Source organism: Triturus cristatus, chromosome 6, assembly GCF_964204655.1.
Source record: "Triturus cristatus chromosome 6, aTriCri1.1, whole genome shotgun sequence".
Lineage (NCBI taxonomy): Eukaryota > Metazoa > Chordata > Amphibia > Caudata > Salamandridae > Triturus > Triturus cristatus.
Window position 1 is genome coordinate 1,139,284,017 of NC_140589.1, and position 19,740 is coordinate 1,139,303,756.

Here is a 19,740-nt window from a genome sequence, read left to right on the forward strand (position 1 = left end):
TACTAGAGACATACTGAATGTCTCAATTGCTTATGTATTTAATTCTCTTTCCCGAGCCAGTGTTTTGCATACAGATCAGGAAAAAGGAGCAGGGGAGAACCTTCATGCGCATCACTGTTTTAGCATGCAGGACTGTACTAGCAAACTCATCGCGCTAAACAAAGTATAACACTAAGTTTACTGCTCCACCTGACTTAGGATCGCTCCCTTATTTTTGAGGGGAATTTGTACGTTTTACGCAGTACCCACTGCTTCTCTGTTCATTGACACTTCATCAGGTCCTTCCACATAAATCTCATCTCTGATATGAGTGAATTTGCAGCAAGTGTTGAGTGGACACCTGAAACCTTGGGCTGGGTGCCCCTCCTCAGGTTACCTAGTACCTTATATCTTTGTTCAAGTTTCATCAGGATCCCAGTTGCACAATTCAGACACTCTTATATTTCTGTTAGTGCAGCTTTGGTCACCTAGCCTTTGCCCCCAAGTTGTTGCTGTATAGTGGTCGTAGATGCTGTTGTGCAAGAAACAACTGGATAGACCATCTATTTTCTGTTCTACTTACTGCATCACCGATTCTGTGTCCCATTAAAGGGTGTTGATTGAGTGCGCTAGGTAGATCTTCTTCCTCTCTCCTCTGACCCTACCGCTGTGTATCAGTGAATGGTTTAAAAAAAGTGAACCCTTTCACTTTTCTTTTTTTCTTTATTGCGTCGCCTCACATAAGGAAAGCTTCTGCACCTGTGTTTTTATGGGTCAAGGTAGTCCACCTCTGTGAAATCTCTGGTGGGAGTGTGACCAATGGAATGCTGTCTTCTGCCTTGAAATTATTGCTCATAGAGTTTTACTTTCTGGTACTATATGGTAGAGTGAGTCGATGCAAGGGAGAAATGCTATGCAACCTCAGATAGTCAACATTGTAAAATTTGACATTCTAGCACATGATTTGGTTCACAGTGAAAAATTTGCCCATTGTCTATATTATAATAAATTGTCTTAGGTGGTATGACAGAATCTTAATGACAGTCTACTTCTTTACATTTTCTTATAATTATGTCACCCCTCTACTAAATAAGAGTGTTGTTTTGCAGCCAATTTAACATGCGGATATATTTTTGGGTTTCAAGTCAGTAGTGCAAATCAAAGAAAGTAAGCACCTCAAAAGAACGCCTGTTTACTTACGTAGTAACAGTAGTGTGAGAAAGTGGATTATTAATCGGGGTTGATTGTAGTCCACATCAATCAAAAAGAGGGAGAGAATGAACCACAAACGTCTCCATACCAGAGTCTCAGGAATATTGTATCGTAGACCCTCAACCAGTCTGTGGTGTATATGTTCTCTGCTTAGTGTGGTTTGGCAGATAGTGTCATCATAGGGTCTGTCACTTGAGTGTCCCGTTCTCCAAGTGACATCATAACCTCCACCAGGGGGTGACTCCTGGCTCCTTCGTAACCAATAGGGGGACAATTTTCCCAAGGGCAAACCTACCCACTTTTGCAGTAGTTCCTGTTTGCCTGGCAGAAATACAGCAGAAACTTTCTTCCCTTGCGCAGAGCTCCCTGTGCCCACCCAGAGGTATGGTTATGGAAATAGGCAAACCCTCCTTCAGGTCACTCTAAACTAGTTCTCTGGCAGCCCCCTTTTCACTGTCTTGGAGCCAGCCTGACCAGAAAGACAAAGGGGAGGCAGGCCCGTGTCTGAGCAACATCTGATAGTAACAGGGCAGGCATCCTTTGCAGATATCCAAGCAGCTGCTCACAGCCCCAGACCATCCTCCTGAAGGAAAAAAGACCCCTCCCCACAGCCCTTCATCCACTGCCTGAGAGCAATCCACATCTCACATCATGGGAGCCATAAGGGTATCAGGTGACATCTGGGCACTGGTAGGAAAGCCGTTTGATGTTGGGCAGAAACCAATAACTTTCTGAAAGTGTTTGGTGTTCCTTAAAAATAATATAAAATCTGACTTTACCATTAAGTTGGAATTTAAGTGACTATTAACATGAGTTCTTGAACCTTCTCGCTATTCCCAATCTAGCACTTGGAATTGTGTAAACCAGTGCCTTCCCTCTACGAAAAACTACTTTAGAGGTTTATCACTGCCAGGGCATATAAAACATTAAACATACATGCCATTCCACATATTTTGATGGCTGTGCACATGCACTGGGGCCTGGTTAGCTGGGCACAAATTTCAAAAAGTCTGCAGTACCCATCAAAAAACGAATTGGTGTGATTATGCAAAAAGAAGCATTTTTCTTACAAGTAGGGTGCCCCATGGGTAGATCTTGGCAACAAAGTCACCTGATGCCCTGTCTATAAGCGGCGCTTTTTCTCTTGTGCCCAAAAGACTGGCATTGAAGAAGAAACTGTATAGCAGGCGTCATAATGCATTATGTTTGATATCCGAAGTGTGAGACGAAAGCATGCACCTCTCTTCTGTTGGTATTTTACAAGAGTAATATGTTAATAGCATGTGAGAACTCTTAAATGGAAGGAATTCTCTCTATCAGAAGGTCGAAACAATGAATTCAAAATAAATGTGAGTAAATGGAGTTACATCTACCATAATGCTTTGTGGGAGAATGAGTGCAACATGTAGCGTGCAAACCTGAATCTGTGAGATGATATATATGTTCAGCATGGTGCAAGTGATTTTGCTGGTAGGTCTAGAACAAATTTGGTGCTGAATTCCTTTGAAGATCTTTTTCAAAGAGTACCATGGTCCTGCTAATAACAGACAATAAGTTGAGATTTGTGTAGTCATGGGAGGCGAGTAACTAGTCAGACGCCACTGAATCCTGCCTACTATCCTCTTACGACCATTAGTTACCTTTGGGCACTTTTTAGTATGAGGAATTGCAAACAGGATTTTGATTCTCAGTGGCCAAGGAGATGAACCCCACATGAAAGGACTTTGAGTACCAAAGTTCCCACTTTAAGTAATATTTGCTTTGTTTAAAACCTATGTCTGAGGTCATGAGACTTTTCCACCCAGGCCACATAAGTAGTCTGAACCTCATGTGGAAGTCACCTCACCTGTGTGCATACTGTTTCTGAACAGATCTCAAATAACAAGCACTTGCTGCAGAAACATTGCATTTCTATTTTCTTGAAAAGTGTATATATCTTTCTTCAGATACAGAAAAAGGAGGAAGCCTTACAGTTGAAGACTTCCAGATTGCAGCAAAGAATGGTAAGTTAGAAATGTAATAAATCTCTTTTTAGCTTCAAATTTACTGTTGCATGCTTTCCGTTTTGAATTTTTTTTGGGTGAAGCATACATGCAATTTTATTCTCAGAATCATCACCTTTTTATAGATTCTCATTATTTGTTGCATCTCTTTCCTCACAAAAGAACTCCATTCCCAGTTCTCTGTCTTCCATGCAAACTTACCCAGATTTATTTTGGCTGATACAGTATTTAAAACAGTAGCTGTCCAGTAGATTTGTAGCTATTATTGAATATCAGAAGTAACATAATTGTGCAAACCCTTTTTTAAATTATCAGAAAGTACTTGTTTTTCATCAGCAGGCAAAATTTGTTCTAAAATTCATGTCTGTTTTTAGAAAACCTTTGACAGAGGAGAGTGCAGTTGTACCTTTCAACTATACAATGCGCTCTTCTCTGCATTCCCAGATTTAATTCTGACCATATGCCTTCTATTTAAAACAACAATTTTTTCATGCTGTATGCTAGTGGCTGTCGTGCTAGCATAGAAAAACCTCGTCAATTAAAAGACTCCCCGGCCCTGCGTATGATGCCGACACCTAAGCCTCACTGCAGTCATCCTGCTGTGCCAGCAGACTGTCAGATCAAATGTCACAGTCACGGTCTCTGACCCATCCAGTGAGAGATCGTCTGACGGTCCCCAAATGCAACCTACCGACCCTCCCTCACATCCTAGCTCAGGGTTCACTCTGCCTGAAGGAAAATCATCCTCGAGCAATAAGGTGCACCTGATCAACAGTGGCCAAGTGTGTATAGAACTTCCACCGGCAGCTACTCCATTTGTTGTTGTCCTGAGTAATGTCCCTCAACTGAAGTCAGCCTCACAGAGGATTCCCACCAACTTAAGAAGAAAGTTGTTGACTGGCTCCATGGTTGGCTCCAGTCTACACCTGGTCAACCACATCAACATGGTCAAATGTCACTTGGCTTTGCAAGAGCTCTAAAACTCTGTCCGGGGACTGCGTAGTCATTACCTTTAGTAGCGCACTTGGCGTTGGGAACATTTTCAGGTCATTAACTCTGCAGCGTAATCCTTAAACAGGTATCACCCCAATATTGTTGGAATATTTTTATAACCATCTTTGCTCTTCCCCAGGTTCTCATCCTTTTGCCCTTTGCGCAGCTGGCCCTTCTTGAGGCACTGCCTCTTTCCATGTCCACCCTGCCCAATCCCACAGTGGTACGTTTAGTGTACCTACTTCAAATTCTTTTGACCCACTGAGCACCTTGGACACTATTGATTGACTCACTCCTTTGGCTGCATCCTTGGGCTTCAGGACGTTCCACCCTCGGAATCTAAGTTGCTCCAATAATTCCCCTTTTTTGTGCTGGTCATTCTCTCGTGGAACATTTCTGGTGTCTCAGGGATGACCTCTTCTGACTGGCTTTTATAAGGAGCTATGACATTATCTGACTACCAGAGACCTGGGACAAGAGTTATAGCCTTTTCTTATGGCTACAGCAGTTTTTCTGTACCCACTCTGTGCTCTCATGTCTGGGAGAGCCAAGGGTGGTGTCACAACCCTAGTCTCACTTCTTCTCAAGTGTCAAATAGGCCAAGTAGATCTTGACTGCCCCAACTTGTTAACCCTGTGCTTATCCTTTTCTAGTTCTTGCAGGTTGCTTGTCATTAATTTTTATAACTCCAACAGCCTCCTTTCCACTGCCAGCCACGTTAGCACAATTAGATGTTTGCTTGATAGCTGCCCCCATTCTGGCAATGTTTTTATTCCTGTTGTTTTAATGGGTGGTTTTCACTTGTATTGCTGTGAAGACTGTTGATCTGGTGATGAGTTCCTACACCCACCTCCACACACTCATTTTGTTCACACCACACAAGGAGAAATATTTAATACCCTCGTGAGCGATTTCAACTTGAGGGCGCAATGCAGGATGGGGGCAGGGTTTTCAAACCTACTTTCACGGGGCGAGGTGCTTCTGCTATCATAGAGTATATCTTTGTTTCCACCACCTTGTTGCAACTGTTGACACACTGCGATGTGTAATGAAACACTAGAAGGGACCATAATCCCCTTGTCGCCACTCTATCATGGAAGCACCACACAAATTTCTCCAAAAATCTCACCCCACAGCGGTTATCCACACCTACCAGGGGCATAGACGTAGATGGCGTAGCATTGATCCTGGACCCTTTTATTGTAAACTGCTTAGTCTCTGCCTTGATTCCATTATGCTATGTCTTGATACGCTATGTTCCGCGGAGATTTCTCTCCATGCATATGATACCATTAGCTGACATGTTACAGTCCTTCTTACTTCATCTCACCCAAGTCAGCTGAATAATGTCAAATAGTTTGACCATTCTTGTACTAGGGTTCACAGCGTGCTTCTGACAGCCCTTAAGGAAAAGCCCAGAGATAGATGCAGTGTTTCCTCCCTTAGAAACCACTACAAAGCCACCCTCCAGAATAGAAAACAGGCACTGAAACTAGAGGCCTGGCATGATCTTGTTTCTGCTTGTGCAATCTGTGTCCTGTGCTAATTGATGAGAGGTGGTGAATCGTCCTTTTTTACCGCTGGTAATTCCTTATCACAGCCAACATATGGATTAAACATTTTAAGGCCATTTGTGACAGACTTTGCTCCACCACAGAACATGTAGAGTTCCCTCTGACATTGACTATGCTCAACCTCTATCTTTCTCTTGACTTGGCGGAAGTTAGAGAAGCCATTTCTACCTTGCCTAATCACAAGGCCCCAGGGCCTAACGGAATACCGATGGACCTATTTAAATCCAACACTCCTTTATGGAACCCCATTTTAACTATTCATTTTACCTGTTTTTAAGCATAAACTCCCATTACTTGGTCCACTTCTGTCATTGTCCCTGTGTACAAAAAAGGCTTGTTGAGGGATGATCCCCGATGCTACCGCCTGATTTTACTGCTAGACTCTGAGGTCAAAGTCATTGGTAAAGTGCTCCTATCTAGACTAACCACTTGAGACAAAGCCCATGGAGTACTTTCAGATTTCCAACATGGTTTTAGCTCTTGAAAGTGCACTGTAGATCAGTGCCTTAACCTGTATCTTTTAATCAATAAATACACCGTGGAAAAGCCCAGAGCCATCCATCTGGCTTTCATGGACCTAAGTTCTGCTTTTGATAGGGTCAACCGAGACAAGCGGTGGTGCATTATGCTAGACATTGGGGTTGACAAAAATATTGTCTTGTTTTTACGTGACCAGCACTCCCATCTGAGTGCATCTGTCAGGTTTGGTCCGAATGGGGAATGAACTGGGCACTTTACACTTAACAGAGGGGTCAGACAAGGCTGTATTTTAGTTCCCTTTTTATTTATTGTTTGTTAGCAAACTGCATCAGATTCCGATTTCTGGTGGTTGTTCTTTTTCTGCTGTGTGGCAGCCCATTCCAGCTCTTTTATATGCAGATGACAATGTTTTGATCTTGAGGAATGCACAAAGCCTTCAAATCCTGGTGGACCTTTTCTGCAACCATATTGACTCGATCTCAGTATCAACTCACCCAAATCGCACACTATGTTGATAGGTCCCAGAAACACCAGTAGTAGAGCTCACGTATGCAAAGGTCACACACTTACCAGATTCAAAACTTTTTCATACCTTGGCTTTATGTTTGCCTCTTTCCTCACTTGGTCCTCTTTGGTCAGGACAAGAAGACATGTTTTTTGCTAGAAGCTTTGTTGCCTTTTTTGATTTTGCGGCCAGGCTGAATCACAAATCAATGAGGACTATGTTAGAGATTTACAAGGCCAAGTGCATACCCAAAGCATCTTACGGTTGTGAAATCTGAGGCTACGCCAATGCCACTCCTTTGCAGCGTGGTGAGAACATGTTTCTCAGAATGCTACTTGCACTTCCCATCAGTTCACCCACCTTTAATATCCACAAAGAGTTGGGGCAGGGGTTTCTGGTGAACACGATCCAACTAAGACAGCTCATAACTGTTCGATTAATCCTGAACTAGCACTTAACAGGGAAATATTTAATTACTGTTTAGGTTTGAGGGTGTGCCTCGCATACGTTGGATCACCCATGTTCGTGATTGCCTTTTTAAATTTAGGCAACCTTCCTTTTTTAGCACCCCTGAGTACATTAAAAAAAGCTGACCTTACCTGGATCAAAGCAGCTAACCGCAGACAATTGCACGATGAGTGGGAATCCATTGCTCTAACCATGCCTTCAGTCAGGTCATACTGTCTTGTACAGTCCACTTTGTCAGTAGAACCCCATCTCCTCTTTGACATGTCTAACACTTACCATTATCTGTTAACTCGTTTTAGGTTAAATATGTTTAATTTTTTACTTGCTTCTTCTAAATAATGGTCCCACAACACGGACCTCCCTCTGTGTGCTTGTGATGCCTCATCTACCCAAGACACTATGCACTTTACTTTCTTCTGTCCTATTTACAAGTACCTTAGATCCCTCTTTCTGAAGCCAATGTTTTATCCTGGCCAGGTCCGCTTTATTATTATTTTTTTAATTGCAATATTTTGTTGGTTTTTTACAACCTACAATAGGAACAGTTGCTCTGATATGCCCAATTTCACAAGTGAAACGTCCCATCATGATAACACTTTGCCATGTCCAATTCTGGTCCTTGCCCCCCAAAAAACGCCGGGTGTGGCATCAATGTTTTGCTAACCCAACAGTCCATGATAGTCCCACCTTTTCTTCCACATCTTCTGGAATTGTTTTGGGCAGCCTATTGCTTCATATATAATTTCTTCTAGCTTGCCACACCAGTCCCTACCTCTCTTCCATGCCTCTATTGAGGGGGCTGTGGGTGATATCTGTTGTCGAGCTATATCCCTCTTAGCTAGTAATATCTCCAGGCCAACCCCTAGGCCCACCCATGTCCTCCTTGCCCAAGAGTGCAATTCAGGGTTGTAGTTCAATGTGGGATCCTATGATCGCTGAAACAATCTTTATAAGGACTGCCCAATAGGAGTGTATAACTGGGCACTTCCATACAATATGAAAAAAGTCTCCTGTGGGATCTTAGCACCTGTAACATGCCGGAAAGTCACAAGTACCTGCCCGCAACATGTGCAGCGGTGTCATGTGCACCTGGCGCAGATATTTAAACTGCACCAGGTGGAGCCTATTGGACATTGCCAGTGTATGAGGAGCCATACAGGCGTCACTCCAATCTGCTTCATCTAAGTTTCCATCGCAGCTTTCCCACCTCCCTTTCAAGGCGTCCAGTATTGTGGGGGAGTGCACTATGAGTGACCTGTGAATCTAAGACACTCCATCCCTACCCAGATTACCCATAAGCAGTTTCCTCTCCGAGGCACTATATTCAGCAACATTGTTTAGCTGATTCTGACAAGTACAGAGAGCCTGGATAAGTTCCAAAGACTTCATATGACCCCTCCCCCACCAATCAAGACCTCACCAGTCTTCGAGAGTCCTTTATGGGCCCAACCTTTAAATCCTTCTAGCGTAGCTAGTTGGGCCAACCATCTACCCTCCCAAAGTGAGGTCTATTGGGTAAGTTTGCTCTTCCATCTTGTCCATCGGAGCGCAGCCCTCCAAGTTCTAAACACCACTTGGGTAATCACTGGAAGCTGGGGGGATCTCCTGTATTTGTTTTACAGGTGTTACAGTGAAAGAATCCCTTTATCTGTAGCTTGTTTTTTCAACTGTGCTATCTGACTTAGGGACTCCATGCTTGATGATTCCTAAAGTTCTGCTTTTATTTATTATGCTGAATACTGTCTGATGTGATTGTAACTGACTTTTATGGTTTGCTATTTTCAAGCAAATAAAGTATATATTGATTGATTGACTGTGAAAGAAATTAATGTGCATAGCCCTTGGTGCCCTTACTTACTTATGTATGGGCACTGAGAGGTATGCACTCAACTGGAGTCAGTACCCTTCGGTGCCCTTACATACTGATGTAAGGGCACCCAGGGACATGCGCTTCAAATTGTGGTGCCCACTCTGCCCCTTTGCGGAATTCCACAGGCTGAAACTCGCCAACTTGCGCCATCCCTAATTATGATGGATATAAAGCAACAGTTAGCATTCTTTAGCCTGAATCTGCTTAATATACAGTGGTGCCAGTGGCATCAGGGGTTTGGTGACCCCGAAAAAACGTACTTTAAGCTAGAGCTTTTTTTAACTCACAGTAGGACATGGTAATGCCTCATATTTCTCAATTGCGACAGGGAGTAGTTATGGTCAACCGTTGTAGAGATATCCTTCATGCAAAGAGCCATGAGAAGATAAACACAAATGAGGACATAGCCTACCGTGGCACAATCATCTGGAAACAAAGGAAAACTTCTTTTGCCACCAGTACACCTGTTGAGGGAAGACTGTTGCATTTTTTTTATTCACGAGAAACTGAAATTGGCCCAGTGGACCATACTGAAAGTACTGGGTAAAGATTTACTTTCAAGAGGTGTCTTTTCCACCATTAAACTGAAAACCGCAAAAATTACATAAGAACAGTTGAAAGATGTTCATCAAATTATGTAAAAACAGCTGATACGAGGGCTATCACTGGCAAAATAGCATGCATAGTTTTACAGTTTTACTGCACTTGCTTTCTAAGCCGCACAAATAAAAAAAAAAATTGAGGTCTATTTTTATTTCTATTTTGCCTCTCAACAAATGCATGGAAAAGAAAAGCTCAAAAAGGGGTCCCTGGTGTACATCCTAATGGCTGTTCAAAAGGGTTGCTAGTTTCCATTGACCTAGTTGATGATTGTTACCTTTATCCTTTTTTGCTGGCACACACGTTAACTTTAATGTTAGTGGTTAATGTGCAAGAGGTTGCACTTACGTGAAACACTTAAGTATTCTCTCCACCTTTCGTGAACACAGTATCCATCCATCTTGATTGAGTTTTTTTCTCTATGCTGTGCTCGAAGCACAATGGCTCATGTAAGAAGCATGAGCCTGATGATTACAAGATCAAAATGAATCTTTCAGGTGACCCACACATAGTGCTGCATCGAAGTCAAGGTTAAACCATTTTCATCTGTGAATGAATAATTTATAGCTATATTAACTTTGGAAGGAGTGAGAATGTTAAAGGGCCTTTAGTTTCCCAAAAACATGGCACTCATACACATGAAAGGGGTAACCCTAAATGATGCATGAATGTTGTTAATACCCCCAAGCCAGTGGGCTTAATGCACCCAGATAAATTAGTGCTTGAACCACATTTGCTGGGGTCTGTATTATATTTCCAGATATGTGTGGGTCTGTCTGCTGACAAATCCATGTAATATTAATCTATATATATATATATCTCCTCACCCACAGGTTCCACCTGTGGTTTGCTTCATCATCGGACTCATGCACCTAGTGTGTATGAGCAGGCTCAGCGCGTTTGTAAGTGGAGCTCTTATACGTGCAAGTGCTAGGGAGTGGAAGTGAATTAAAAATACCTCTAGATCCTCTATTGAGAGATATTTATTCGATAGGGTCTAGGGCAAGATTAAAAACAGTCCGATGTTATTTGGATATTGTGTTTCCAGGACATCTATGAGCTCGACATGTTTCAGCCATTTTCCTGCCCACGTAGGGTCAATTGGCGTTCTTCAGGATGTACTATAACCCTGCATTTATTGGTTAGTCAATATTTAGTGCAAAATAATTAATAATAAGCATGCACGCAAAATACCGACCATACACATAGGACTTTTTCCTGGTTTATGGTATGAGTGAATAATTTATAGACCAGGGACTTCTGTAGTTTGTCAAATAACAAAAAATAATGAACTCACTGATTTGGAGCGTGCACTTGTATAACGTTTATCCACTTATGGTGGTCCTTATATTTTTAAAGAGGGATAATGCGAATTTAGCATTCTGCCCCATCTCCTACGCTCAAGAAAAAAAAAATTATATCAACCACTTCCTTTACATTTCATGGTATGTTAAATGTTGGCAAATACAACAATATACATTGAGACAATGGTTTTTTAACTTTAGGAAAGCAATTGCCTTATATACAACACCAAGTCACCCACACCTTTTCACAATTTCTCTCAAGTAAAGCTTAATAGATGAAGTAAATTTTCGGTTTTCTAATCTGTAATGCATGAGCTAATAAGGTCTGTCCTGTTTGTCTGCTTAGTCTGTAAAAGAACAGAAGATGTTGCCGGACATAATCCTTTTCTCTGTATGGACCTTACATATATCTACGTCTTACTGAAAGAACTTGGATTTCAAAAGAATAAAGTTTTTCAGGTAATGATTCATATCTTTTTCTGTTGTGACAGTTAGCCATGTATACATACGTGTAAATATTGTATTGTAAATATGCATTATTGATGTATGAAACAATGCTTGGAACATAGTTAGGTTCAAATAGTTGCTGCTTCTCTTCTGATTGTAAGAGCATCTTTGGAAGCACTGTCCGATGGAAGGTGTAGCCATGTGTCATCCGGTTTGCCACCTACCAGACATGAACCTGAAACCCCGGGCATACATCTCCGTGCACCATGCTGCTATCTCCCACTCATGAACAAAAATGCAACACAAGGATGTGGAATTAACTAGGCCGCAACCATATTTATTCATACACGGCCGTTAAAGAGACTCTACCTATTGACACTACTTGTAATGTGAATATTATAATTACAGGATGTTCCCAGCAGTCTAGCTAAATCGAGTAGTGTAGTGTTGGAATGTATCTCATTAGCACTTACCAAGAATTTCTTTATGTACGCCAACACTTTCTATGAGCAAAGACACGGTACCAGCATGGGAAGCACATTTGCTCCAAGTCTGGCAGGCCTCTATGTCCACCATCTGGAAGCGAATAATATTCTGAATTACATCAACCCTTTCCTTCACCATATCAAGTTTTGGAAGAGATACATCGATGATGTTCTGGTGATATGGGAAGGTGATAGTGATTCAGCTGAATCCTTCTTAGTATGGCTCAACCAACAGAATGCTTTTCTAAAATTCACACACACAATATCATGTGAGAACTTGGTGTTTTTGGATCTAAACATCTACCCGGAGGAAGGCACACTGAAGACAACTACACATTTTAAGGTAACGGCCAAAAACTGTCTTCTACTATTTAACAGCTTTCACCCCCGACACCTGAGAGAGAATCTACCCCACGGACAATTCCTCCGCCTTCGGAGGAACTGTACCGAACCACGAGATTTCAGGCAACAGGCCACTGATTTACGTAGTAAGTTAATACAACGCAACTACCCTGAAAAAATAGTTGACAAAGCAATGAAGAGAGCAAGAAATAACAATAGAGAAGCCCTATTGGAAGACAGAGTGGAAACACCAATTGAAGAAAGGCCCATATGTGTTACCACGTATAACACTCACTCCAACCAGATCACAAAAATAGTGAACAAACACTGGCGCCTCTTGAACAGCTGCAATCTCAACTTCGCGAAACCGATGTTCGCGCACAGGAGGGGTAAGAATTTGAAAGACATGCCCGTCTGGACAAGACCTAGGCAAATACCGAGGAACATACCGGAAAGGACACTAACTCCTGTACAAGGACATTACCCATGCGGAAATTGCAGTACATGCCATCTTACAAACAGGAGTACACATATCAAGTTCAGGAATGGCAATGAATGGGACCAGAGGAGCTTCACCAATTGTAACAGCAAGAATATAGTATACCTAATCACCTGCCCTTGTGGATTGGAATATGTAGGTATGACTACTAGACCGGTAAAAATACGTATTGGGGAACGCAGAAGTAACATCAGATGTGGGAGAAGCACAACAAAGATGTCCAACTATTACCTAACCACAACACACGGAGCGGAAGACCTGCAATGGACAGTGATAGAGCGACTGGAAGGAGAAAACTGCCTTTTTGAGAAGGAACAACGTTGGGTGTTTCGTCTGGGAACACACATCCAGGGACTTAACGATGAGATCCCATGGAACCAATTCCACCGATGAACAACAGAATATACTTGAGTCATTGGAACAACATTCAGCTTGCCATCTATGCTGCATGGATGGCAGACCTCTTGTGTAATTCATGAGGACATTTGTTCATATGTCCCAATTGATACCTCTAGGATTGAACGTTCCACAACCTAGGGGTATGTATATACCAGTCACCAGTGAACAACTACCCTACGTAAGTTTTTACGCATCTTGGGAACAAAAACAAGAGTAATCCCATATAATTGAGAGCCCCATTCAGCCTACCATCTATAGTAATCCCATATAATTGAGAGCCTCATTCAGCCTACCATCTATGTTGATTGTATGCCCTCTTGTGTGGTTAATGAGCCTTTGAGTGCATATGCCTAATATTATTTCTTCCTGGGTTGAATCATCCCCAGAATATAGCGTAGGGAATATATGCATCTATCACCTGAGAAAGACTAACCTTGTTAGTGTATTTTGGCACACACTAGCACCCCTACATACTAGTGAGCTAGCTATCTTTCCTCCTTTCAATAAAAATGAAGAATCGGCAAACATCGTGCCATTTGATCCCTTACGTGTGTCCATACATGGAGAAATACACAAAGATCATTATATGGCATTGGCGCTTCAAAAACGCCTTTCCCCTCCGCTTATGGGCTGGACCACGCAATGATTGAACTCATGAATATTGATATCGATTAGACTTTTGCTTCCGCCCCAGGATACTATCTTTGGCCAATCTGAATTAGTCTCTTTTTTTACATCGCACATCACTAAAAACCGGAGCATTCCCGGTATTGGGCTCATGACGGCAGTACTTACAGCCGTTTGTGTCACAATCAGATGGATCTCTTTTCCCACTTCGAAGCACTGTACGTATGATTACGACGCATTCCCGTAACGGGTTTTCCCCTATGTTTAGTTTATTTTATTTATTATTGTTTACGCGGACCTGGATACTTCCGGTTCTGGGTTATTCATGGCGGAGCCCTACCTGCATGCTCCACTAATTCGTTTTTCGCGCCAGTACCATTTAACAATACCGGTTGAACCCGGTATTTAAACCAACCTTCACCATGGACTCATTTGTCTTACGGAGCCACACGGTGAGGTTGCATTCAGGAGGGCAGTGATCCCGGGAGTCGTAAGTACGGCACAGCCGTGATTAGAAAACTTCCCATTCAGGGGGACTTTGTTGCCATCTTTGACCAATCCTTGTGGGATGTACTTTACTTTCTCTTTTTTTAGATAGCCTATCAGGCACTCCAACCACCCGTGCATCAGGCTCATGGCGTTCTAAAATTTACAGAAGTCAAGTATGTCTACCTTTGTTGCCCTACCACCAAGTAATGGCCAGCATTTAGATATTGGACATAAACAAATTTTGGTGTGTTGTTCTATTTTCTAGAGTGTGTGCTTTATGTTTTATGTGTGTTTTCGTTCTTTGTCAATGTACTTTTGTTTGCCTTACGTTGCACTGAGACACGTCACGCAAGCTGATTAATGATAAAAGCAGACTATTTTATCACTTTTTTTCAGGTCACTGAATGCTCACGATGGAATGTACATCTAGCAGAGGACATATGTCTTTATTTTTCCACTTTATGTGTTTCTTTCCAGGTATATTGGCCGTAAAGACCCATTGAGGCATCATATACTTAACATTTTCAGGAATAATTTTCCTTTACACGCATAGTTTTTTCATTATTAATTCTTCACGTTATTACACGCCACTGTGAGTTTAGGGAGGGATCCTTATGGTCCTGAAGAAGAAGCTTGGGGAGCTTCGAAACATGTCGGCAGACATAGGAGGCTCAGCTCATTGAGGCATACACACCTCCTCCCCCCACCTTTTATTAATACCAGCTCATAGGTACATTAAAGTCTTCTAGACCGACGAGCCAGGTATTTTTTATCTCACTTTCTCCATTCACCCCTGACCCTTCCTCTCACACCCCCATAACACACATAGTTGTCTCATAATAACAGAGCTCCCACGTACAAGTAGGTCGCAGCACGCCCCGTCCCGTAGAGGGGCGGGAAGACCCCTATGATGAAGCATGACACCAAGGGCCCTTTTGGTGTGTGAGGGGTATTTTAACAACTAGTGTGTACTCTCCACCATCGTGGGGATCTACACCTTGTCCGGGGAAATTCTGACATACACATATACCTGTGGGTGGATCACTATGTTTATTGATTGAATCTTGGGAGGACGTATCCACCTCCACCACTCTACTCCCCCCTTTTGTTTTCCTTATAGCTAAATCGAAGACCAGAAGACTAAAAGTGCTAAAAGAGAACCTTAAGTGATATGGTTGTTACAATCATAAATTCTTTCTCCTATATCCCACGAATTGGCAAATTGCTAATGCAGTGGAGTTAATTTTGTAGCCATAAATTCATCCAACAGAATAGTGTATTTCTTAAGAATCCCACCTCTCCCTGCCATTTCATTTTGTTGTTATGCCCCTTCTTAAAACAATGTCTGGACTGGATCTCTGTGTGTATCTTCTTTCTGTCAAAAAAGGAACCAAAACTTTCAACGCCGTAGCAAATATTAGCACAAGGCTATCTTTCCAAAATCTTTGCAACTTCGTCTATATCTCACCTCTAGTTACTGGTGCCTGGAGATCCACCAGGTGGAGGAGCCACTCTTCTCTTGTTGCATTGTTGAAGTTAGCTCAGGGCCATCCCTCATTTGAGTTCTCATATTAGCCAACAATTTTTAATGGATTGTGTCTTGGGGGCCTTGTTCTTGGCTGAAGCTATTTTCACAATACTTTTTATTGATCATATGGCTCTAACTACTTACAGCACTAAACACTTTGCAGGCTGTTAAAGCACTAAAGGCCAGATGTACAAAGCATTTTTGCAGTCACTGATGGCCCGATTCACAGAATCAGCCACTGGCAACTGCAGACATGCTTTTTCAAATGTATAAAATGCTATTCTGTAATTTGATACTGAATCGTAATTTGCATTCGCGATTCGGTATTTGGAAGGGGGTGTGTTTTGGGCATCCCTTCCAAATATCGAATCGGTATGGCATGTATTACTGTGTTGCAACCGAATTCTGTTTCGCAAAACCGACGTAATACTTAAACCACCAGTTTACCCATTTGCAAAGGAAAAATTGTCCCCTGGGGACACCTTCTCCTTTGGGAATTTAAAAAAAATGAAACTTCAAAGTTGATTTTTTAAATCTTTTTTAACTCATCCCATTTTCATTTAAGGAAAATGGCCTGCATTTCCAACAAAAAAAAGATTGCTATATTAAAAAGCAATCACAGACATGGTGGTCTGCTGACCTCAGCAGGCCACCATCCCTGTGATGGCTGCGATTCCTAATGGGTTGCACATTGCGACCTACTAGGAATCACTTGTTGGGAATACATTTACTTCATACTTTAGGAATACCCATATCCTAATTGTGATTCGTAGATGTTTCTAATACTGGCCCTAAGAGTTTTTCATTGGCCCCATCAGAAAGAGGTAGCTTGGTTTTTACACCTTGTGACGTTGTTATCATCTTAAAGAATGTGAAGGAATTATCTCAAAATTGTACATTATTATGCCAAGCAAAAATCTGTTCACTTATGTGGGCTGAAAAAGCTTGCAGCACATGAGGATGACCCCAGTTTGCCACTGGTTACCTCAGTCACCCATCTTCAAGCCATAAGTCTCCTCCATTTGGTTCGAGTGCTCCTTCTACTTCAATACAGTTCAGTTACAAGCCTTCAAACACAGCCCGAATGCGAGGCCTAGAGAGCGGCCCGTCGATGATGAAAGCTGATGGACTCAGGCCCGTAAGCTCTGTTCTTGGGAACATGAAACAAAGAGTCACCAGACAGCCCTGTTGGATTCCCAAGGTGACTACTCTTCTGTTTGTCTGCCACTACTATATGGACAGCTTTGAATCCTGCAGCTGTTTTGGTAATTTTGATAGAAGTTTGAATGACTTGCGATAGGTGGGCCTCACTGCTGACATTCTGCTCTCTCTGCTCACTGTGTTTAGCCTGCCGTCTTGAGACACACTGGTTGCAGGGCTGCTTTCTTGCCATGCTCCTCTGCTACTGGTACAGAAATAAAAGCATGTTCATTGTTTTAACAATGCCGCCATGATCCGGAGCTTGGAACTCATCAAGGATATGTCATGTTGGATCCTCACTTTGGCCATGAGACCCAATTGATTGTGCCATTCTGCAGGAGCTCTATCACTTGCTTTTACAGGCCAAATTTCACTGCTCCAGGTTTTCTCTGACCAGGCGGATGCAGAGTTTAAAGTTTCTCCATTTAAATCTTCCGGTAATCATGGTTCCTTGCTTTAACGTTCTTGCCAAACTGGCCACTGTATTGCAAAAATCACACATCTGCATCTTATGATCTTCATTGTCAGTCCTAAACACTTGAATAATTCCTCATCGCGTACCACGGATGACTATTAAAAAGTTCATTCTCATGGAAACATTAAAGAATGTCTTTCTCCATTAATCTTTGAGGTATAGCTGCTGAATGAAAGACTGTAAACAGGTGTCAAGCTTCTTGAATGTTCCATTGAAAAAACTCCCATTTTAGATATAAAACTGAATTGTTGTATCTTTCAGTAGAATGGGACTGCAAGGTGAAGTACATGAATATAAAAATGCAGCCAGTAGGCTTACATTTACCCAAGACTAAATAAGGAACCCATTCCTTTAAGAACATGGGAGGCACCCCTACCCAGCATGCCTTATAGTGGCCTTTTGCCTCTCTCACTCAGTTAGTTGTTTTCTTGCTCATTTGAGAAGGATCCCAGGAACACTGCTGATATTTGTATTGAAATGTCCAAAGGACCATCAAGGAAAAAGGCATTTTCTTAGGATTTATGCTGCAAGACATAAGGAGAGAAGAGGAAAGAAAGAAGGCAAAGAGACTAGAAAGATCTGTCTGTCGAACTTGTTCCTCTAAAAAAAAAAAAATAATAATCAGCACAGAGGTAGAGCATAAGAAAAAAGACGACACTGAAGAACAATGTCAAGATCGCCGACTACACTGCCAAAGCCTTCGGTGACAATCTGTTCAATGTCAAAGGAAGGATTCGCAGCGTCATAATGACACTCTGGTCACTTGATGTCAAGACATCAGCACCATCGTTTGCTGTAGAGAAATCCTATTTTGTCGCCATGTACATGTCAACATTGGAGACATACCGCAGGCTTCTACTACATCACTGTCAACACTGAAAAGGCTCCACTGAGCACTGATGGCATCAACGTCAAAGAGACGAAAAGATCTGAATCACCCTTGCAGATATCTATAGCATGGTATCTTTCACCATCAACAGTACAGACTATATATTCTTCAGGATCTCAAGCTGCACAATTTTCTGAATGTGACCAACATCAATATGAAAAAAGAACCAGGGAGTAAATATTTATTTATTTCCCCCTACTAGAATTTTGCACACTTCTCCACCTGACTTGGCTCCACTTCCATACAAGCTTTTAACACCTATAATTATTTTGAAGATCCTGTTCTGGTTCTTCTATCTCCACTTAATTTGTAACCTCCAAGTAAAATATCAAAAGCAATTTCCATGTCACCAGTCAGAAAATGGAAACCTCCATCTACTGTCTGATCACCAAGAAGTAGACCTGGTGTGGCCGCCTTAACGTTATACCTCAAATGGATGTATGTAAAGATTTCTAGCAGGGACACCGGCGCACCGCCCATGAAGTCAGCCTGGTAGAGGAAGACGCCGTCACTATACAAGTCTCCCCAATGCTTGAAGCTGCGCCTTTTGAGCAGAAGCTCGCATAAAGATTCATGTGTGGCTGGCAGTAAGGGATGATAAGAGAGTGGAATCAAGGGGGAGTATAGGAGTGTCTTACCCATTTTGCGACATAATCTGAATGCATTCAAGGTACATGTCAGCAATAGGACGAGTGCCCGAGGAGTTGCCCATAAAGAATGATGGAGGGATTGGGCCATGTAACCCTGTTCCATCGCTGGTCAGCATAAAAGGGAAAAGCTGCAACTTCTCCCAGTTTATCTGAGCGCCCATGAGCCTCACTGAGCCGGAAGAATTCCCGGAGGACATCGTTTAGGCTAAGATGTGGATATCGCAAAAAAGAGGGTAATGTTGTCCGCATATAGAGAAATCAAAAGATGCAGACTAGGGTAGCTTAGCATGTATGCACCATGATGTTGTCTCAACTTCGCATCAAGTGGCTCCACCACTAGAGCAAATAGTAAGGGCGACCACAGACTGCCCTGGTGTGTGCCTCGCGTTATTGCAAAGGGAGAGGAGATGGCTTCATTAACATGAACCCTAACACAATCCAGTGCAAGAAAAGGCATGGTAAACCCATCCGGTGTAGTACTGCCATTAAGAAGTACCACTCAATAGAATAAAAGGCCTTGGTAGCATCTTAAAAGACTGCTACTGCGGCTAAATTGGGGGCGATATGCTGCAGATCCACGAACAGAATGGGCAGGTTGTGGCCGGTGGAATGACCAGGGATAAAGCTTGATTGTCTGGGCAAACTAAAAACATCATGAGGAGTAACAAGCAATTTGTGAGCACTTTGGCTAAGATCTTAACATGACAATTGATAAGAGATAG

The 19,740-nt window shown here is 42.3% G+C and overlaps 1 protein-coding gene across 6 annotated transcripts in view; it reads left to right on the forward strand.

Annotated features, from left to right (window-relative positions):
* ENTPD6 (ectonucleoside triphosphate diphosphohydrolase 6) overlaps positions 1 to 19,740 on the forward strand; it is a 227,917-nt gene that overhangs the window by 187,322 nt on the left and 20,855 nt on the right. For all 6 annotated transcript variants that reach the window (XM_085612057.1, XM_085612054.1, XM_085612058.1 and 3 more), the window contains exons 12-13: positions 3,138 to 3,194; positions 11,335 to 11,447. In XM_085612057.1, coding sequence (XP_085468183.1) covers positions 3,138 to 3,194; positions 11,335 to 11,447 — 170 coding nt within the window. The remainder of the gene's footprint in view (positions 1 to 3,137; positions 3,195 to 11,334; positions 11,448 to 19,740) is intronic.